General features: G+C 39.2%; 1 protein-coding gene across 4 annotated transcripts in view; it reads right to left on the reverse strand.

The window, feature by feature from the left end:
• Positions 1-20,960, reverse strand: part of crtc3 (CREB regulated transcription coactivator 3) — a 32,865-nt gene extending 11,905 nt beyond the window's left edge. For 2 of the 4 annotated variants that reach the window (XM_026377919.1, XM_026377918.1), the window contains exons 1-6: positions 19,617-20,960; positions 15,869-15,982; positions 13,373-13,501; positions 10,409-10,470; positions 4,786-4,848; positions 3,222-3,325 (exon numbers count right to left, since the gene is read on the reverse strand). In XM_026377919.1, the coding sequence (XP_026233704.1) occupies positions 3,222-3,325; positions 4,786-4,848; positions 10,409-10,470; positions 13,373-13,501; positions 15,869-15,982; positions 19,617-19,748 (604 nt within the window). In that variant the 5' untranslated portion in view covers positions 19,749-20,960. The remainder of the gene's footprint in view (positions 1-3,221; positions 3,326-4,785; positions 4,849-10,408; positions 10,471-13,372; positions 13,502-15,868; positions 15,983-19,616) is intronic. The other 2 variants (XM_026377920.1, XM_026377921.2) reach the window with 2 other exon arrangements.
• Positions 20,961-21,193: the final 233 nt, after the last annotated feature.

The following is a 21,193-nucleotide window of genomic DNA, read 5'->3' on the forward strand; positions in this document are numbered from 1 at the left end:
GTTAACCACTCTGTAGGCAAGAGACAGAGCTTTGAACTTGATCCTTGCAGCCACAGGAAGCCAATGCAAAGATCTAAAGAGTGGTGTGACATGAGACCTTTTTGGTTGATTGAAAATGAGGCGTGCTGCTGCATTTTGGATCATCTGTAGGGGTTTGGTCGTGAATGCCGGTAACCCCATCAGCAACGCATTGCACTGTACACTTAAATATACAAGTTATTCTATATGGGACTTACTTTAATGTTCAGGGTCATTGTCCTGCTTCATCACTGAACTTCTACTTTTAATTTACAATACCTTGAGAAATTTGGGAATATTTTTTACCTTCCTTGATGGCAAGCTACCAAGACCTTCAGGCAGCAGGGTAGCACCAAATCAAGATGCTCCGTGCACCATACTTCACTTATGGGATGATGTTTTCATGTTGGTATGCGATTATCCTTTTACGTGTGTGTTCTCTCCCAAAAAAACATTTCAGCACACTTGGTGTTTGCCAAAGAGCACCTGGACACTCCACAATGCTACTGGTAAAAAGATTTTTAAACTGATAAAAATTAGGTTTCATTGTTTCCAGAAGGACACATGGCACAAATAAATAAGGGACCACATACTAACGTGAAAACATATGCCCAAAGGGATAATTTGGATAATTTGAAGTCCCGTTGCTGCCTCTGGAGCTGGACAGCTTGCCATCATGAAGGGAAAAATAAATTTCAGAGTAGCTGACTGTGAGCTGAAGCTCAAATAAATGCTTTTTGAAAATGGTGACATTTGTGACTTTGTTGAAATCAGATCAAATTTAATGACCATTTTATGTAGAATGCTGAAAACAGTTCACTTACTTTTTTTGTCCTCGTATAGTGTTAACTATAAAAGCCTGATTCTAGATTCACTGGCAGCTCTGTACTGAATGAGGCGGCTAGTGGTAAGATCGCCGCCCTCCATGTGGGAGACTGAGATTCAAATCCCAGCTTTGGTCTCCCTCCAGTAGGGGCCCTTAGGCAAGACCTCCTTACACTCACCCTGCCTTTGCCTTGTAACTTGTAAGTACAAGCATCTGGCATAAGAGTATGATGATGAAGCTGTGTGAAAAGTTGAGCTGACAGGTCCAGTCAATGTAATTTAATAGATTTACCAATGGACAGAAAAATAGATCCAATTCACTACTTAAGTGAACTTCTCAAATCTGACTATTTTCTAAAAATTTGAAAATTTTACTTGAGACGTGCTAAACTGTCACTGTTGATTAACCGAAATAAAAACATGTCACCATGCAGTTGGGGAACTCTTACACTGACACTTTATACACCAAAATATGGTGGAAAAAGAGTCTGTAGCTCAGTTGATGATAATAATAATAATAATAATAAATTGCAGTCCTACACAAGAGTTTAATGTGACATGGAAATAACATCAATCATACACATAGCCACAACATACACAGCTATTTTTCTAAGCCACACACACACACACACACACACACACACACACACACACACACACACACACACACACACACACACACACACACACACACACACACACACACACACACACACACACACACTTCCAACTGGGTCTAATGCGAGGCATTTGAAGCACAGCAGACCGTGTTGTACTGTAATTCATAGCTGTATCTACTCTGTATGTATTTATGTAAAAATTATACTTGGCTCAAATGTTGAGGACATATCCTGTTTAATGTTGTTGGCTAATCAAAGTAAATATTAATCTACAGGGTAAGCAGTCCTTTTATCTAATCCACACTCACCAGCGCTGAGCTCAGACAAAAAACTCACAAGGAGTTCAGATGGAAACCGCTCAGGAGAGAAGAAAGCGAAGGTATGGAAAGTGTGGATGGAAGATGGCTCACTCTCTTGACTCTTTCACTGGAGCGATTACAAAGGTATAAACCGAATATTTCAAACTAACAAACGTCTGATGGTGATTTGTGGTGACTGGGTTCAGAGTCGCACTGCGGGCCTGAAAAAACAGCCAGCTGGATGGACTGTGTCCTCTGTTAATAAATGACCAGAGGAACAGAAACACAAACACCATAAACTAGCATAATTACTATGACATGAACCTAGTATAAGAGCAGCCTGCACACTGCGTCTGAATGACAGGGTATCTAGTTTAAAACCACGTCATCTGTGTGCTGCACTTATCTGGACTTTAGCTTTGACAAGGCTGCATATAATGCACTGGATGTGAGCTGGGAGGTGATGTCTCAAGACTAAAATGAATATGAATTCCTCCTCCTCTCATGATCATTCACAGCACATGAAAACGAAAAAAACAAAACACAGGTTTGTTACACAAAAGGTCCGAATGCGGCAGTGTAGCCAGAGCAGAAATTTTAATAAGTTAATCTAAACAGGACTACTTTGTTTAATTTGTTTTTTTTTTTTATAAAAATATGAACATAGGAGACACTGTAAAATTACCATGGGGACGTACAATATAAAAAAGATGTAAAGTAATTATTCGATTAAGGTCATTTATATGGTTTATTCAGTGTATCCTACTGCTGCAGCATTCAATCGTCACTTGACCTTTCCACTGCTATACATGTAGTCTAGCTGCACATAAGGCTAATTGGAAATTAGGGTTTAGGTTCCAGAAGTTAGAAAACATTGCTCAAATTCATTTAGATTTCTAATTTTGCTAATAAATAACAATCCAGGCTTGGCACAAAGCCTTTTTCAACAGTATGTTGTGCAGTGTACTTGATGTACTGTACATTTTTGAACATTTATCTAATATTTAGGTTTGCAGCAGCCTTGAAAGTAAACTTTTGTGGACAAAATGACAGATGAAATGATTCCAGGTATGAGGAGAAGGATGGCAGCGAGTTCAGACTATACATGTAATAACATCAGGACAAAGAGGAATGAACAGTCTAGAGGTTTTTAGATAAAAGCATGTTACTATGATCTATCTACCTGCTCTGCAGCAACTCTAGTTTTATTTCATGGATTATGAATTAACTTTCTTAAAATCACAAAGGTTTCAGAGTCTACCAATTTTTCCTGTAGTGGTTGTCCTTTTTCACAAAGACCAATATAGGAAAAGCTTAACTGGAATCTGGTGAAGCACAGTAGGGCCCAGATATGACATAAGTTCAGTCCTATAAGCACAAATGTTTTTCACCTTTTTTTACGAATGGTATCAAATTATTCGAGGGTTAGTACATTGCTCTGTGCGTGTGTTACTCTCACCATTACGCTGGGGGAGACCTCGACCCATCTGCTGGTTCATGCCAAAGGGGTCCTGAGGGTTTGGGTTCATAGCACTCGTATGGAGAGCAGAGTCTGAATTGGTCCTGTGTAGGAGGAAGAGGAAAATTATGCAAAGTGTTCCAGCACCTTGGATAGAGGCAGAGGATTTCTCAGGGCTGTGAGGTCGGTGAGTCATTCTGCTTCCTGCTCTGCCTCCACACAGGCTGCATTCATCTGCAGGCTCATGCTGACCTTAAACATCCTGACAGGACTAAATGTTTATCAGCCTGTGATTAAAACACATTTTGGCTCAGAGATCGGGCCACTTAAAGCACTTAAACATGATAGTCAATGTCATCTCTTTGTATCTCTAATTATAATGACACAGGAAAACCAAGGGAACACAACACAGCAATATTTGTAAAGCATATCATCACATGGCTTCTAGACTATTTAAAATGTTTCTACTAGTAATTACATCAAATATTGTATTTAACAGACTAAACATCCTTTACCAGGATTCAATATTATATTATAATCATCAGCCTCCTTTATTAAATAGCAAGGAAGGTTTTGCAGAAAAATAAGTCTAGAAATGGGTTTATTTACTTTTCAATTGAAAAACATCCAATAAACACTTTGTGTATTTCAAATATGCATTTGGTACATATTGGTTTAATTCACGTCATGTTTTTTTTCTTAACCTGGGCATGTCAGTGCTGGCCACATTCAGCATCTCAGATCCGATCTCCACACATATTTGCAGACCAAACCCGAGCGGATATTTGGATGCATTTGGATGATTATTAGCAGCTTTCTTTCTTAAAATGAAATTATGATGAACATGACAGAGCCACCTCTGTACTGAGTACAAAGAGCAGATATTGATCTTCTCACTAATTACTTCACATTTTGAATTGCAGTGACACCTTATATTTGTGTTGCTTACCACTTCAGGATTCTCAAAAAAGCAAATGTATGCAAATTTCAAACAATTATGTTGATGAATTATTGTTATATGACAATATATTCCTCCTATGCTCCTATCTATTTGGACCCAAAGCACCGACACCTCTGCCCACATGCTGTCAATTGTCAACATAAACTCACATGTTCAAAAGCAATAATTTACAAATACAACTCTTGCAGACGGATGCAAAAAGTCTGGAAGTAAGAAAATGTAAATAAGGAGCCGTGATGTTAGACTGCGAAGGAGCCATCAATCCTAAAGCTGGGTTAGTCAGAGAAGATTACTGATTAAAGTTTCAGAAATACCAAACTAGAAAGATGGGTGAAAAACTAACAAAGGAGTGAAAAAAATAACTCAACCATTAAGAGACTTTATCTGAGCTTCTACCTCTGCGCAAAGGAAGAAAGGAGAGTATTATTGAGCTGTTACAAATCAGGCTGAGATTTACAAAAGATAGAAACCAGGATGTTACGTAGCCTAGAGAGATTGCAAAAGGACACAGAACGGAATTGTTGGCCTCTGTGTGAGTGAGGGATAAAGCAGAAAAAAAAATGAGGGAAAGGGAGAGACAGAGAGAGAGGGGTCAAGGGTCACCTGTTGAGTTGTGATATTAATCTAAACCCAGGCCGTTTTTCCTCAGTCCATGGCTGCTGTTCCCTTCAAAGAGAGACAGAGGAAGAGCATGACAGACAAAGTTACTGGGTGAAAGTAGAGACCCATGGCTCCTGCCTTAATGAAAAAGAAAAGGCCCTGGAAAATACTCAGAAGCAGCATAATACCATTTTATATCTGAGGAAATGGAAAGAAGACTAAAAACAGATGAGACAAGAGTGCTAATGAGAGAGATGAGTGCAAGGAAAGACCTGAAAGAATAAAGTGCCAACAGTGGATTTTTCCAAAAAGGGGTCTTGACTCGTCCTTAGACTGGGTGGATATAGCAGCAGTCACATTGTTTTTTTTTCTTCTAACTGGTAGAATTAGTCTTCCAAAAATATAAATGGTCCCCAGAGGATCCCAAATGGACTTTCTATTAATGACTAGACCACCATCTATTTGGCCATACTGGTGGCAATTCCTGAATTCTCGGAACATCATTTCTGGAATGAAGCCGGAGCAAGAAACGAGCAGTTTGATGAAGATGTGTTGTAAAGAAGCCAACAGTTCAGTCAGATGATTCAATTAGTTTAGATTTATATTCAACAGTATTTTGTAGAATAATCTTTGATAATGTTCAGCAGATTTACCTTTGTTTCTTTTTGTTCAGGCAATGTTGAAGGTTTAAACTTATATTAAGATCTGTACAGGAACAGCAGCTAAAGAGTTGTGTATAATGTTATTACTGATACTACTGTTGAACTACAGGGCCAGATTTACTTGCTAGGCGGACCTGGGGCAAAAATGAATCAAAGGCACATTTTGACACCTGCTTCCTCGCTTTCTCTGTGTATTCAGGAACGTATACAGTCTTTCTACGCATACCCATAAACATAACTGTGTAAAGCAACAGACTAATCAAAGAAGTGTTTTACTACATTTTGATGTATTTTTTGGTCCAATATGATCTCACAAGATGTTAAAAACTGATTTTTTTCCCCATCTTAAATGTGAAGTTCTATACATACATTTGCAGTTAATGGCACAGCTACAAACCATGTGATCTACGGTCCTTCAGGCTTTACATATCTTTTAAATGTTCAAAGTTCGAATAACACATTCTTGTTGAAATTAATTAGAAATAGAATTCACAAGGAATAAATCAACTTTTCTAGGTTCAGCCTATAGATGCAGCTTATTTAGCTTACAAATGTTTGTCATATTAACAAGCTGTGGAACCTTAGTGGGCTGTCAGTGGGCCCTTTCTGCATTTTTGTGGTACATGATCATGGCCAGCACCTAGACTTCGGTGTGTATTTACTCAAGCACTCTTTTTTTACATTACTTGATTTTGCCACTATACCTGTCACTGAAGGGTGTAGCAGCCTATATTTATATTTAGATATATGACATAGGCTATGGAATGCAGATGAGCTGTGGCACTCCACCCACCCAACAACAGAATAGCTCTCTGACGCATTGATATGTTGACTTTATTACCACTGTGACTTAAAAAGATCAAACATCAAGTGACAGTGACTGGGACAAACCAGCCTAAACTTATGACTTTGTTCATGCACTTCTGAAGCTGACCAGTGCCTTTTCTAAGCAACAGTCTCAGGTGCCTGATTTATAAGTGCACCAAGTTTATGATGTGATTTTATAGTGAGAAAATAAGTGAACCTTTACGAGCAGAAACATGGCCTTTCCAGTACATTAAAAAAAAAAAAAAAAAAAACAATCAGACTACCTATATAGTTGATAAATGCTCTCGAGAACCATCCTGATACATCTTGCAACGAAGCAGGGGAAAATACATTTAAGATCTCTCCTCTTGAAGGCCTTTATACGGAGTAATCTCCAAGGAGTTTGATCCAAGATTTCATCCCAAGAGAGGCTGGTACAGGAATAGCAGGCCCAAAATGGTTGAATGAAAAAAGAGGAGGGCGTGGGACTGGATTGAGGCTCTGACCCTAAAGCAGATGGTCTCCGAAGGGACACTTCCAGGGCTGTACTCAGGTCTGATGCTTCACGGACCCAAGGAACCAAATCCCTATACTAATATCTCTTTCTAGACACCAGTGTACAGCAATATGCTTTAACCTCGACTCAATTCTGAGCAAATGTAGTCGACAGATGGTGGATATCAGAAATCATGCTCCAACTCCCTACAGATGGATGGGAAATGAGTACTTATTCCCCAAAGGAAAAAAATTCCCCCAAACAGCCTTTCCATAGCCAGAGAAATTATAAGACCTGTTGGCCAGTCTGCTGGTCATCGAGCAGTTTAACGCTATGCGAACGGCTTTGTTTCCCTTTATTTCTGTTTCACAATATCTAGCACTGACCCACTACCTTTAAGTTTTTATTAAAAAAAAAAAAAAAAGGCTCTCATAAATTATGTATTTCAAATAATGCATAATCACTAGCAACTCTCTCTATTTTACTGGTATCCATAGTTGTTTGCTCCACGGCAATCAACAGTGCTTGAGAGGCTGGATGAACAACAGATAGCTGATGAATGATGTGGAAGTTAAAGTAATGAAACAGTTAAAGAGCTCAGTGGCTTTACTCCAGAGCTGACTGGCGGTAATGTAGTGCAGATGTGGTTGGCGTTGTAAACACTTACCGCCCCACTCTCCCCTGAGACAGACAAGCAGGGAATCTGCCTCTTACTGCAACAACACAAGAGCCTGAGACCTTTTCTATGGATGGATATAACTTGAACCATTGAGCTTGTCTTTCATTAGGAGAAGAATGTTTTTTAAAATACATCCAACTACATTAACAATAGTCTCTTGTAGAATTTTCATCAATGGGATTTCCCAGCAGCTGACTGGATGAAGAGCCTTCCTAATCTGGCAACATGTCAGCCCAGATTCTGACTTCCCATTTCCCTTCTGTAGTGTGTTATGTCTTCACTTAAGCTTTAACACTACACTGATTGCGCAAAAGCAGGCTTATGTACAGTTCATTCATTTTACGCACACATAAAGCTCACAGGACAAGGACACTCTTGTGAAATATTGCTGTTGTAATGACATTTATCATGACACAGTTTATGAAATTACCAGTTTTCAAGAAAACATCCGCTTAAAAATGCTGAGGCGGACAAAACTTGGCAGAATCCAGTGGTGGGACTAGATCTGTTTGTCCTAATTATCACTGTGTCAGATGATGCATGTATGTTTCAGGTTCCAAAAAAATCTATTAAAATTTCATATTTACACAAGGTCTGCTTGAACCCAGTGATTACACAGAACATCTGAGAATTATGCTGCTATCAAACATCAAAAAGTTAAAACAGACTATATATTTGGTTTTGACTTGCATGCATCATGTTACGAAGACAATTTCTCTCCTACTACTTAAACTTCACCTGGTTTATGCACTACTTTATTTACTCTGGAATACCATAATGAATCAGATTACAGATCCTGATAGGCTTTATTAGCAAAAACCTTTATATATTATATATATTATAATATACCATACTATTAGTCAGCCTTTTTACACAGCACAAGTACAATGAGCTACTTAAAATGAGTAGCCAGTAGCACGGTTTTGGCTGAGCATTAAGCAAACATATGATCCAAGTCAAATTCAAGCTCTGTTTTAAAAGTGAACTGGTCACAAATCCATATATCTGATCTGATCTTCATCCAAGTCAAGAGTATTAAATCAAATATAACGTGTCTAAAATAAGAAAAAAAAAATCTTTATTGAGAACAACCATAACAACCTCATAGTTATAGTGGAAAAAGCATGTAAACCCTAATTATTAATTATAATAAGCTTCCTTCATGGTGTCCTGCCAGTTCATTTATCTACTGTAGACTCATGAACACAGATGTTAGCCAGTTCCAATGATGCCTTCAAATCTTTGGCTGTCACTCTGGGTTGTTCCTTGACCTCATTAATGAGTGTTTGTTTCTTGGTAGATCAGCCACAGTCCCAAACTGTCTCCATTTGTAGACTGTTTGCCAACTGTAGACTGGTGAATTTCTACAGTCTTTGACATCACTTTTTAACCCCTTAAAGCTTTATGTAAATCAACAATTCTTCTCTGAAAGCTCCTTTTGACGAGGCATGGTTCACTTAAGTGTATTCCTCTTGTGCGGAGCAAACTCCAAAAGTTAGTGTTTTTTGCTATTAGCATTGTGAGGTTTTTATGGTTGTGTTTTACATTTTACTTGTTAATACTCTTTACTTAGACAACGATCAGATCAAAATTAATGCAGAAAACTATGAAATTCCAGAAGATTGACATACTTTTTCTTGCCACTGTAAATATATAGTAAACAAGGAAACTAAAACTTGTCTATTTGGAAAGAGGCAGTTCAAAGCTTCAGTAGGGAACTAATTTGTATGTCTCTGCCCGTGACAGTGACGCGAGCCAAAATCCACTGCTGAGGGGGAAGTTTATCCCTGTTCCACACTGTGACAGCAATCTGCTGCAGTTTGGAGCAGGAGGCTAGGCCTTGCCTGCAGAGTCTTGACAGAACTGATGCCAATCATGCATTAAAGGCTATGATAGGAAATCAGACTGTGTACAGGTACTGTACATGCACAAACAAAAAGAACATACTGTATGTTCCATTAGATCAAAATGGTTGTGATGTCTTTTTAATACAACAAGGCTTTACACAGTGCTCAATCTTTCATTGATAAACTGTCTGAAACAAAGCTGTGCCTCTTATATTTAATGTGGGAGTCTGCATTCAATGCTTCATGCCACATGGCTCTCCCAGAAACACACCCACTCTGAGAGCACTGATGTGTGGCTGCTCTGTGAGGACGTTTGTCAGCCAACCTGTTTTGTGTTGTCAACAATGACGAGAGGGCGTGGGCCTGATTCACTTCTACAGCCCAAGCTGTTATAGTACGCTCAACACGAAGCCTGGCAAATGTCTGTGTCAGTGCTGTAGAAGACAACTAGGAAGGGCGATTGGCAGTCGGCCAAAAGCCAGAGTACAACACAGAAAAAATGTGGAGACAGAGCAAGAGTGAAAGAGAGTGAGTGAGGAGGAGCTTGGCCGAGCTTTTTATCACAGGGCCATAATTCACTCCCTTGTAAACACTGACGAAAGGCTGTCTAGCAATACACTGACTGTTCTACATGGGCACAAGCAGAGCTGGTACAAGGGATCTTGCAGTACATCAGGGACAGCTAGTCTAGCATCGTTTTCCAGCAGGAACTGTCACTGTATTTCTGCTAAGTTGGAGATTCTGCACCACAGGGCAGTGGTGCTGTGACAACCTAAAATCCCTAAACAGCAGGATTACTGCTGTCAGGCATGACCTTTACATACAAAGGCTATCTGTCAAACACCTTTAGTTAGATGAAGTGTTCTCCAATGCTAACACAGCATCCTGATATTTAACGCATTTCTGCAGAAACAATGAAGGACAACAGATCTTCCTGTTCTTCACTGACTCAGTGCTACTCTAGTCTACTTTTTTGTGTTTGATCAAGATGCCTGAAGTAGGCACAGGGAAGCTTTATATAGGAAACAGGCAGGCAACAGTGAGGAAGCAGTTCCTGCTGTAAAATAATCTAGTTGGAGGAAGAACAGAAAACAATTACCATTCTTTCAGCAGCTCAACATTGGTTACTACTCACCTTCTCCAGTTGTTGTCTGGCGGTGGTGACAGGTACACTGCTCCATATGGAGAGCTCTCTATGTGAGTGTAAGTTAAGGAAATTACTGGTAAAACCGCATTCACAAGTATACCACTGTAATATTACATACATTTGTAAGACAACATGTATATACTTCCATGTTCTAATATAACTGCACATTCTGACTGTGTAAAATCATACTTTGTCTACTTCACCCTGATATTTAGGTTTAAAAATGAAACATGGAAGAGTTGTAACCATAGCTTCAATTATACACAGAAAATGTTTCAAAAGAATAGAAAGCATTTTATTCTATGGTCCAAGTGTAAACAGTAGACCTGCCTTTTTCAAATACTGATGAAACAATGACAGCATTATCATTTAGCATCGAATGCCGACAGAGTTCCTGGTATTGTCTGTAGAAGGGCGGGACTTCAGAAGGGTGGCGTTTTGTCTTACCGACATTCACTTATTTAGTGTTTGAATGCTGAGCTCTGTGCTCTGGAAACAGTCTGCTCTCTGTGCAGTTGTTTGTAGAGAGGTGTTAAAAACGTTAACCAAACAACAACAACTAATTACACTGGGTGCATCACTTTTCACACGTTTCACACAGCATCTACATTATTTAGTGTCTAGTGAGGCGGATTTACGAAGAATGGAGCCCTTTTATCACTCATAACATCTCACACTAAACATGGGATAGCCCCCTTTTCAACCATACACAAATACAAACAAAATGGAAAGCACACCACAGTGGTTTATCCAGATGCAGAGGGACAGACAATCCTGTCAAACTGGTTGAGCTGACAAGTTTGTGTGCTCTTACTTAACACCTTTCAACAACTGCAACGGTGGGATCATCCCCAAACTGCAAACGGCATGATTTTATTATTATTATTAATTATACAGTGATAGAAAAATTAAGATTTACCTCAAAAACTATCCTGTAAATTTTTTTAAGACAATCAGAGCCACAAACCACATTTCCATTTTCAAATATGGCACCATGATTGGATCAGCCATAGCCGCAAACCGCACTGCACGTTTTCATTTTCAAGATGCTGCTCTGCTCCCTGTCTTCATCACTTAAACCATTCTCCATAGTAGTTGATGATCTACTTTAAAGCTGCCAGGCTCAATTGATTTTCGGTGGGTGCAGGGCCTGATGTGAGAAGTGAGCCAACAAGGGATCGGCCAAAGGCCTTTTCTTTTTCCAATGGTCCCTGTCTGCCAAGCTTCTTCTTTCTGTAGGCCAATAGGCAGAACTTCTCAATAAGAGTATGAATATGATAACAAAAAACACCTTTTTACAATACCATCTGGTTCAAAATAAGACAATTTTTTGTTACATGTACACACTGGCTACATATATTTAAAATATAATCAGCAACTCTTTTAAACTCTTTTTAGGTTTTGACTTATACAGCACTGACACGGCTAGGTGATGAAACAATCTCAACTGTTAGTGTTACACTGATTAATAAATCTGTTCTGCACAATCACTCTATTAGGTTTCAGAAACAGGCTTACATGGTCAACACGTGAAAAGCCAAAACAAAGAAGGAAGAGTTGGAAGTTGTTGATGACATAAATAAGCAACCGTGAAAAAAGTAAGAAGTCTGCACAAGACAAGGAAATTGCGGCAAAGAGAGGTCATGCAACATGTGTGATTTGGAAACGGTTTGGGCTTTTAAAGCTGGATAAACAGTAAAGTTACGTCTCTTGCAAGAAATGCTGGCAACCAGTGCCGACAAAGACAGGAAACACAACAAACCTTCTCCACCATTTGAGAATGTACAGAAAGCCAAAATTAGCGTTCCAAAACTGCAGGCGTCGCACCCAAGCTCACAAGCAAACCTCTTGTGGTAGTTTAGCAGTCACTTGTTTCTGTTTTTTTCAGTACCCTCTTAATATAGACAAGAGTCCTGCACACTTATTAAAAACATGCTCTGTCTAAACCCTAGAAACAACTATCAGCAGCAATGTCAAATTGTAAATACAGTAAAAACAAATGGTGGATTGGTGTGGACTGTTTTCCTGCATGTATCCTACTAGATTATGCATCTGTTCAAATTGTTCTTCGCAGAAATACATGCTCGGTATGACATCACACGCTGAGACACAGGACAAACTTCTCTCCAGCTATCACACACCATGTGACAGGTCACTGAATCATCTCAGTCCCGAGGCAGGGGATAAACAGATCTGCTTCTTAAAATGCTATGAGGTGGGGGAGTGCTGATGGATCAGTGTGCTAAGTGGTGTTTCATATAAATACAGCATACCGGGTGTGAAACCAGATCGGGGAAATTAAATTCATGTCTTGCAACTTCCCCTACATCTAAACCCTGTAAAGAACTGTTTAAAACATCACATTGCAGAAGCACTGCACTACAATGTGCTACACGTGTGCCTAAATGTATTTAATATTTCCATTAGCTCAACAGCTCTAATTATATATAGTTTAACAACTTTTGCGGATCGTTTAGAATATAATATGGATATCAAACATAGCACTTTCAATCATTTCATTTAGGTTATTATTCATTCTGGTCACTAGCACTGTATCACCACATTCAACCACGCTTTGTACGCTCGTCACATGACACCCCGCAACAAATACAATTCATAATGACACCCATACACCATTTTTGTTATAAGTGACAACCTTCTGTATTATGCGTGATATTGGATTATAGATATTAATATATATATACGTAGATAAATATATATATATAATATAGATATCTATATATACATATATATATATATAATATACTATAGATATATATATATATATATATAATATATATATATATATATATAACATCCATCTGGAAGCCACAACACCCACTTTCACATAGCTGATCCACCACTTTCTTATAAGCTGCAGATGTTGTCGTCACCATGACAGTACAGTATTTTGAGATCTCCTACTGTCAATGATTAGACTTTGAAGGATATCTGCCGTCCATGTTTGTCGATGGGTCGGCGATGGGGAGAGTTGATTCGATTGCGATCCCTGTGGACCCTCTCCACCAGCCCATGGTGACGGGTCCCTCTGACTGAGTCCAACCCTGAAGGGAAGCCACCCTGAGGAAAAAAGCAAGAGGTTTGTCACAACAAAAAACATCCTGGAGGATGACAGGACAGACGGTAAAAGACAATCATCCAGCAACTCCTCTGTCAGTAGAAGTTAATTAGGTTATGACTGTAAGCAATATATGGAAATGACAAATGGTAACACCTAAAAGCTACTGTACGTAATCGCCTTAGTGTGCCCTTATATTATTATATCACTGGTTTAAAACCATCTTGAAATGTCATCTGTACCTTCTATCACAATTACTTCTGAAACAATATACACTGCTTCACTGACTCAGTGCTGCTTATACTTATTTAACCCTAACTGATGCAGTGAGTAGATTCTCATTTCTTAAACAACCATGTCTGAAGACACATCCTGTGGTTGTGGAAAAGATGTTAATCTGTTTCAGAAGAGTCAGATTATTGGGATGAATCAACAAAGAAAACATCTAAGGAGACTGATGAAACTACTAAAACTGGGTTAAAAACTGTAAGAAATGTCCCAGATGTCTTAGTTGTTACGCTTTGTAACAACAGGTTTTATCTGATCCATTATATATTTTTCAATGAAGTCCCGCCCTTCTACAGTTTTGTTTGCCATGTTTAATATGATCACTGAATAGCAACATTCAGGAAGCTGCACAGTTTTAAATTAAGTCATTCTTTTGTGATGTTTACTTTATGATTATTGTGTTTATTTTAAGGCTTCTTTAAACTACTAATTTAGTCTGATCTTGTGGAGAACATATGTAGGTCATGTCAATGGTTTTATTAAAGAATACTGGGTTTCATAAACTGTTGAAACAATTGAATGATTAACAGATTGATGGTTAATAGGACACTGCTTAAAATCTGCATTGCTACATAGAGCCAACCACACTGTGAACTCTACATTCAATCAACTGAATTAGAACTAACAAATAATTATTATGAAGTGCGATAAGATAAGATAGACTTTTTATTAATCCCACGGTGGGGAAATTCCCGTGTTTACGGTAGCAGAGTGAACAGAAACAAGTGGAAGATTAAGAAGCCACTTAGTTTGTCTCGTTTTGCTCCCAGAAGAGAGGGTGAGTGAGGGGGGCTTTCTCCCACCATGTGGAGACCTGGTCACAGTGCTGGAATTAATACTCTACCTCAAAGGGCCATTCTTTCGAGTAACAAGGGCACTTTCACCTGGACCCTCTGTATCCTGGCATAGCAAACTCCTTGGAGAGCTGACACAGATACAGACCGGGTGCTATAGAGAAGCACTTTTGTAACAGCACTGAAGTAGAGCTGAGAACTGCTGCACTGATCTTTTATTCTAAAAAAAATTCCAGCCTTCAGTCTTCGTCTGAATTATTTAACACTCTCAGGGGAAATTTGTTTGCACTTCTGAAGGTCCAGTACAGCGTTTTCCTGTTTCTGCTGTTTGACTAGATAACATTAGAACTGGTGGTCAGACACAATTAGCCTTGAAAAACCCCTAAATGACAGGACCTTGGATTTGGTAAATAGAAAACCCAAGGTAAGCAGGGTTTTAAAGGAAATCTTCATGTTTAGTTGCAACATCATTTTGCTTAAAGAAAAGCATGAGATTATATCCACACAAAATAAACTCCACTTATTATAACACCAGGACATATATAAGCCCGTGTTCAGACTGTGTGAAAAAAAATCCACCTCCATATTTATTTATTGCTTTGGCACAGCTGGGGTGCGATGCAGAGCACTGTGTCAAAAACCAGCAGGTTCAAGTGAACCTGACTCATTTTTTACTGCATCACAATGGCACATCACAGCTGAAAGTACACAATACTGGTAAGTTTTTCACCTGAACAGTGCATTTCTACTGTTTACTTCATGGTCATCATGACAGGTGATAATGTGTTTAGTAGAACTTTTGAAAGTTGTAAAATCCTTTCTCATTTTATGCTATTCATTCACGAGAGTGAGTAAATACAGGTCGTGGGGACACACTGCCTTCCTAAATTGTATTTCATCGTCATACTGCTACCAGAAGGAACTCTCACCAATGGAGTCTTGCACTGAATGAAAGCAGTGGTGTTTCTAAATTGTACACTTAGTAAGAAATGTTACTATGAAAAAACAGAAGGGTGGACAAATTACACAGAATATGGTGCAATAACCAAGATAAGTGTAATGCACATCTGTTAAATCCAGAAAGCTTGGTTTTGCAAACAAATAATTAGCCTAGCCCTGGACTAGAACAAAGCCCTATTTAAGTTCATTCTGAGTTGAGTATTTACTGAAGGCTGGGCTGAATATTACATTTCTCTAAATTTGCTGACTGTATCCTGAAAGTGCTAAGTGATTTTCAATTTGGAGGTCATGGTAATACTCTGTATTTTCACTGCAACAATATCTCACCTGAAATTCAGTGCTGTTGTTGCCGATCTGATTGACATTGGGCAGAGAGCCTCCATAGTACTGCGCCCGTGACTGAGATGACAAACGAAGCTGCTGGACCTTTTGAAACTGCACCTGCCAGTCAAAGGGGGAACAAAATCAAACACACTGTCAGGGGCTATACATCCTGGAAATGCAGTTGTTATGTGCGAAGAACATAAAACCTCTGGATGACTATTGATGCAGATTGGGAATTTCTGTACCCACTATTGTCATTATTTCTTATATAAAATTAATACAACATATATATATAATTTGTCTTTCTGGGTTTTTTTTGTTTTCCCTCATAAATCACAATATGACCTCATGTGAACATCTTTTTCATGTTTTGCCTCTTGAAATGCAGGTTAAATGTTGTCATGTAATAATGCTGCAAAATAACCTGCACATTCTGCTGCCGCCACCTTAAGAAAGTGCTCCTTCAGAGTTTATTTATGTTTACACTCATACTTGACACCAAGATGTGACAACAAAGCATGGGAATCTAAATGCTTCATCACAAACCATCTTCCTTAGTAGAAAAAAACTGAATGGAGTGTAGAAGGACTACACAAATTAATCCAACGATTAGTCTATTAAAATGTGCTGATATTTGCAATTTAAGGGAAACAAGTCAAGAGGGCACATTCTAGGAAATGGGCAGCTTTGCTTCCAAAGCAGCATCCTACCATGAGATGCCATAATGATTACCTCGCAGAAAACAGAAGGCGGCTTGTTCTGCCAAGAGAAGGTAAACAGAGCCAATCGTGACCTGTGATCAGGAATAGGCAAATCACAGGGGTATTATTTCTTTAGGCTGCCGAAAGGGCGAAATTTGAATCTCAAAGACTGACCTTATTCGATTTTATCAATATATTAACAAAGAACGGACAGAGATTGTGAATGCGACAAGACATCATGGGTGTGCTAGGAAAATGTGACTAAAAATCTTCTCCTTCAATGCAACATTTGTCAAATTATTGTAGTACCAACTATGGTGGAAAGATTTCCTAGTTCCACAATTTCAGTTCATCAGCAGCTATATCCAGTAGACAGAAACAAAAGATAGTTGCTATAAAAATACAGAAAAAATAAGCAAAAACCATCCTGACAGTAGGAACTTTCCCTTACCCTCTGCACTTTTACATTACATTACAGTCATTTAGCAGACGCTTTTATCCAAAGCGACTTACAAGTTACATGGTAGGCAGGGCAACGTGAGGAGGTCTTGCCTAAGGACCCCTACTGGAGGTAGCCATAGCTGGGATTTGAACCCCAGTCTCCCACATGGGAGGCAGTGATGTTACCACTACACTAACCAGCCGCTACACTTAAAAGCCATAATAAGATAATTAGTGGCCAGTGGAAATTGGGACGATAACAACTGTCAATGGTCAAAACCAGAGAAACATAAAGACAAAAGAGACACTCATAAAAAACTGGAAGTTTTATCAGCATCATTTAAAGTTCAATGTCCAAGAAATGAAAAAAGACAAATGAATATGTAAACAAATCCCCATAAAACCTCTTACTCCAGTGTTGGTGTCAACCATTACATAACAACCTACATGCAGCCTTCACACATTTGTGATTTACAAGGACGCAGATTCCCTGCAGCACAGCAGTAAAAAAATAAAGCTGGTTTGTGTTTGGGTATTCAGGTACAGTGTACAGGTCCTCAGAACACTTCAGCGAGGTCATAGTCAGTCTCTTGGTCACTGGTATAAATGTTGAGTGCAGCTACTTCTACATGAAGCTATGTGATTGTACTGACCAGCCTTAGCCTCGCTGACTGGGCTTTTCTGCCTCACAGGGGTCAATGACAGGTCATACCTTATGGCAAATTTCATTCAGTATGGGCTCAAAACCACATCCTCTTTGACTGGCCATTCAGTACTCTCCCTCTCATAGAAAGAGCACATTGTGAGGCAGCAGTAAGAGAAGAACATGAAAAGGTCTCTTATATGCTCCCGGGAGATAGTATTTTTAATAATTGGTAACATTATTGTACAGTATATATTTTCATGAAACTGAGACACAAAACATCACATCTAAAACAGGATGCTGATTAATCTGAAATCTATGTGAAATACAGGCAGCAGATTAATTTATTTTCTACAAGCAATGATGCACCATTAGATCAGCAGAAGATTAGAATCGCCAGGTTTTAAGCCTGATCTGCCTGAGATATCAGATTTTGTGCCAGTCAAATTTACACATATGATGGTTCATGCTATGCACAGTTCTTTAGTATAAGACGAGAAGACACAAAGCTCACAATCTGTAATAATTCTAAGGCCAAAAAAAGAATAAAACAGTGGAAGAAAAACTACATACTCTTTCGGGACCTACCAAATACTACACTACAAAAAATAAAATAACCCGAAGCATTTTTATTTTGAGATTTGTTAAGGGGAGGGAAATACAGAAAATTATATTTAAAAGTTTTGTTTTTTTAATATTAAACTAATAGTTCTTAGAAATAAAATCTGAATCTGCAGTTCACTTAACATTATTTAAAAAAATTTTAATAAAACATTTTAAAAGCCAAGAAAATTGTAAATGGTGCATCTAAGGCAATCTTCTTGGTCAGAGCATATCTGAAAATAACACTTAAATACTGAATAGAACACCCACCTGCTCTGGTGTATTTGCAAGTATAAGTATAAAAATACTATTTGCCGATATCTCATCATTATTGTATAAAATCTTTATTTAGCTTTTTTTAAATTTGATGCTGAGTTGTTAGATGAACCTCAATCCCACTTCTTTTTCGGGCTAGAACTAATCATTTGTATTATCAATTAAGCTGCCAATTACTTTTTCTACCCTACATCACACAGTTTTAAAAAGAGCCCAAGGTGACGTCTGCACCTGTCTGTTTAAAGCACTGCAAATGACCTAAAGGTTTTATCTTATCTTAAATTGATTAATTAGCTATGAAAAACGTATTTATCTGATGAAACATTAACAGTTAAAGCTTAAATGATGTGAGACACACTGGAATTTATTACAACCAGCTTAAAATATTAAAATATGTCAACACAAAGCATGTGACTGTGACTAGTGTGTCATCACAGCTGAACTGGACACATTTCATAAAATATCCTAAGTTGTAATTCTGAAGAGTGGAAGCCTGAATACAAGCACTGCAAACAGAACTCCATGCATGCTCCTTGTGAGATGGTCCCTGTCTCCCTTGCCTGTGTAGACTGCTCTAAACAACGCTGAGGATGCAGATTGCACAGCAAATATAATAAAATGCAATGATCAGAAGATGTAAACCCAGCTGACAACAGTGTAGTTGCAAGACAATCATGGGAACTTTTGGCGGGTGGTGCTAATGTGAAGGAGCTGTTTTCCCATTTCCTGTGTCGGTGCCGTTATCCATCTCCTTTGGTTAATACTGCACTCTGAATGTGTGACATATTGTTATTTATTTATAACAGCTTTTGGTATTTGGCTCTTAACCGTATGTTGTTTTCGTTACACTAACCATAGCTACGCTTGCAGCAGACTGGGTTTGCCACAGGTGATTGAATGCATGAAGAGAAACGAGAAGTACTGGTTGAATCCCACAAATCTCAGTCAGCAGATGTCGTCCATGCAAGAAGCAGCAGACAGCTGACTGCGTGTGAAGGAGGGAGGTCTGTCCGGAACTACTATGAACGCATTCGTGCAAAAACAGACCAGTGATAAATGACAACAGTGTGAATTGAAGCGTATTTACCCTTGAAACAGTGAGGTCTGTCATCAGCTGCTCAAAGGCCCGCGTCTCCTCTGCTTGCTTCTGGTTGTGCAGCGCTATCTTCTCGCTGAACTTCCTGGGGTTTGAGCCACCTGTGCCCGGGGAGCCAGACATGGTGCGGGCCGCAGGTTTACAACTTCAGCTACTTGGGGAGAAAAAAGTGGAAGACGGTGCTCGGTGTCTATTTTGCAAAGTCTCTCAATGAGCCATGCTGGAAGCCCATTGGAGTCTTTAAAGCACAGCAGACACTACTGGTCGTCCAAAGTTAATTCAAAGAGTCAACTCGCTTGTCTGCGGTGTGACAGCTGAGTGTGTTGTCGTAAGCGAAGCTAGCAGCTAACGCAGCTAAGCTAACATTAAAGCTCCTGTAATAAAAGTTGTCTCCTTTTACCTGGATAGCAGGATAAATAAGACTTGTGCAACTGTCTCCGGACTTGGAAGTTAGTTTTAATAAGTTTGAACACGAGCTGCGCTTCAGTAAACTAACTTAATGACACGATGTAACTTCATACTGACATATTTCCAGCGAACCACTTGTTTGAATCTAATGTTAACATAGCGTTAGCTGTCAGTGCTAACATAACGTTAGTGAACGGAGAGCTCAGCAACAGCTGCAGCTAGCCAGGTTAGCTAAACTGCTGTCAGTGCCATCTCAACAATTCGGACATTTTACAAACTTGTCCACGTTGGACTTCGGTAAAAACTATCGGGCAGGTATCAGAAGCAACTATATCCTAAAGGATTTATCGGTGGTGGTAGAGAAAGTTGTTGGCCTCGTTAGCTAAATCTCGCTACCAACGTTAGCAAAACTCCGGAGCAGTTCGAGCCGTTTGCTCGGTGAACAGTTTCAACAAGTGTCCGCTGGTTTGTCCGGACTTCACCGAAATCAGACTTAATGTTACTCACAACGGAGGAAAAGACAAAAAGACAGCAAACAGTCACATGTGATGCAGGAGCATAATCCACAGTTTCACACTTCCAGGGGGATCACGGCGCTTCGGAGCGTTAATCCACGGACAGCAGAGCGGACTCAGAGCAACTCCAGCCCGGAGAGAAACACTCGCCGCTGGATCCTTCGCCTCCTTCGTCCCCGGTAAACACAGCTCCTCCCGGGGAACTGCTGCTGTTGTCAGTTGACTAACCGTCCGCCAGGCTGCTGACTGCTGCTCTGATCCGCTGGCTCCTTATCCCCAAAAACATTACCTCGTTAAACAGCGTCGGTACCCGGGCTGTCCTGAGGGCGGCGACACCGGGACACGGTCCGGGGGATTTACTACGAGCTGACGAGCAAAGTAACGGAGTACATTTACTTAAGTACACTTTAAAATATATGTGTACTGCAGTTCAGAGGGAAATATTACTGTTACTCCACTAAATACATTTGTTTGAGTTTTAGTTACTACTTACTGTACTGTAATACAGTAATACAGCTGTATTTAATAGTACAGTCTGTTTTAATAATAACACATAATGAAATATTTATATATGTATATAAATATATAATATATATTTATTGATCCCTGGGGAAATTGTGGTTGGACAGTTGCCAAAATGTAAGA

Source organism: Anabas testudineus, chromosome 3 (assembly GCF_900324465.2).
Source record: "Anabas testudineus chromosome 3, fAnaTes1.2, whole genome shotgun sequence".
Classification (NCBI taxonomy): Eukaryota; Metazoa; Chordata; class Actinopteri; order Anabantiformes; family Anabantidae; genus Anabas; species Anabas testudineus.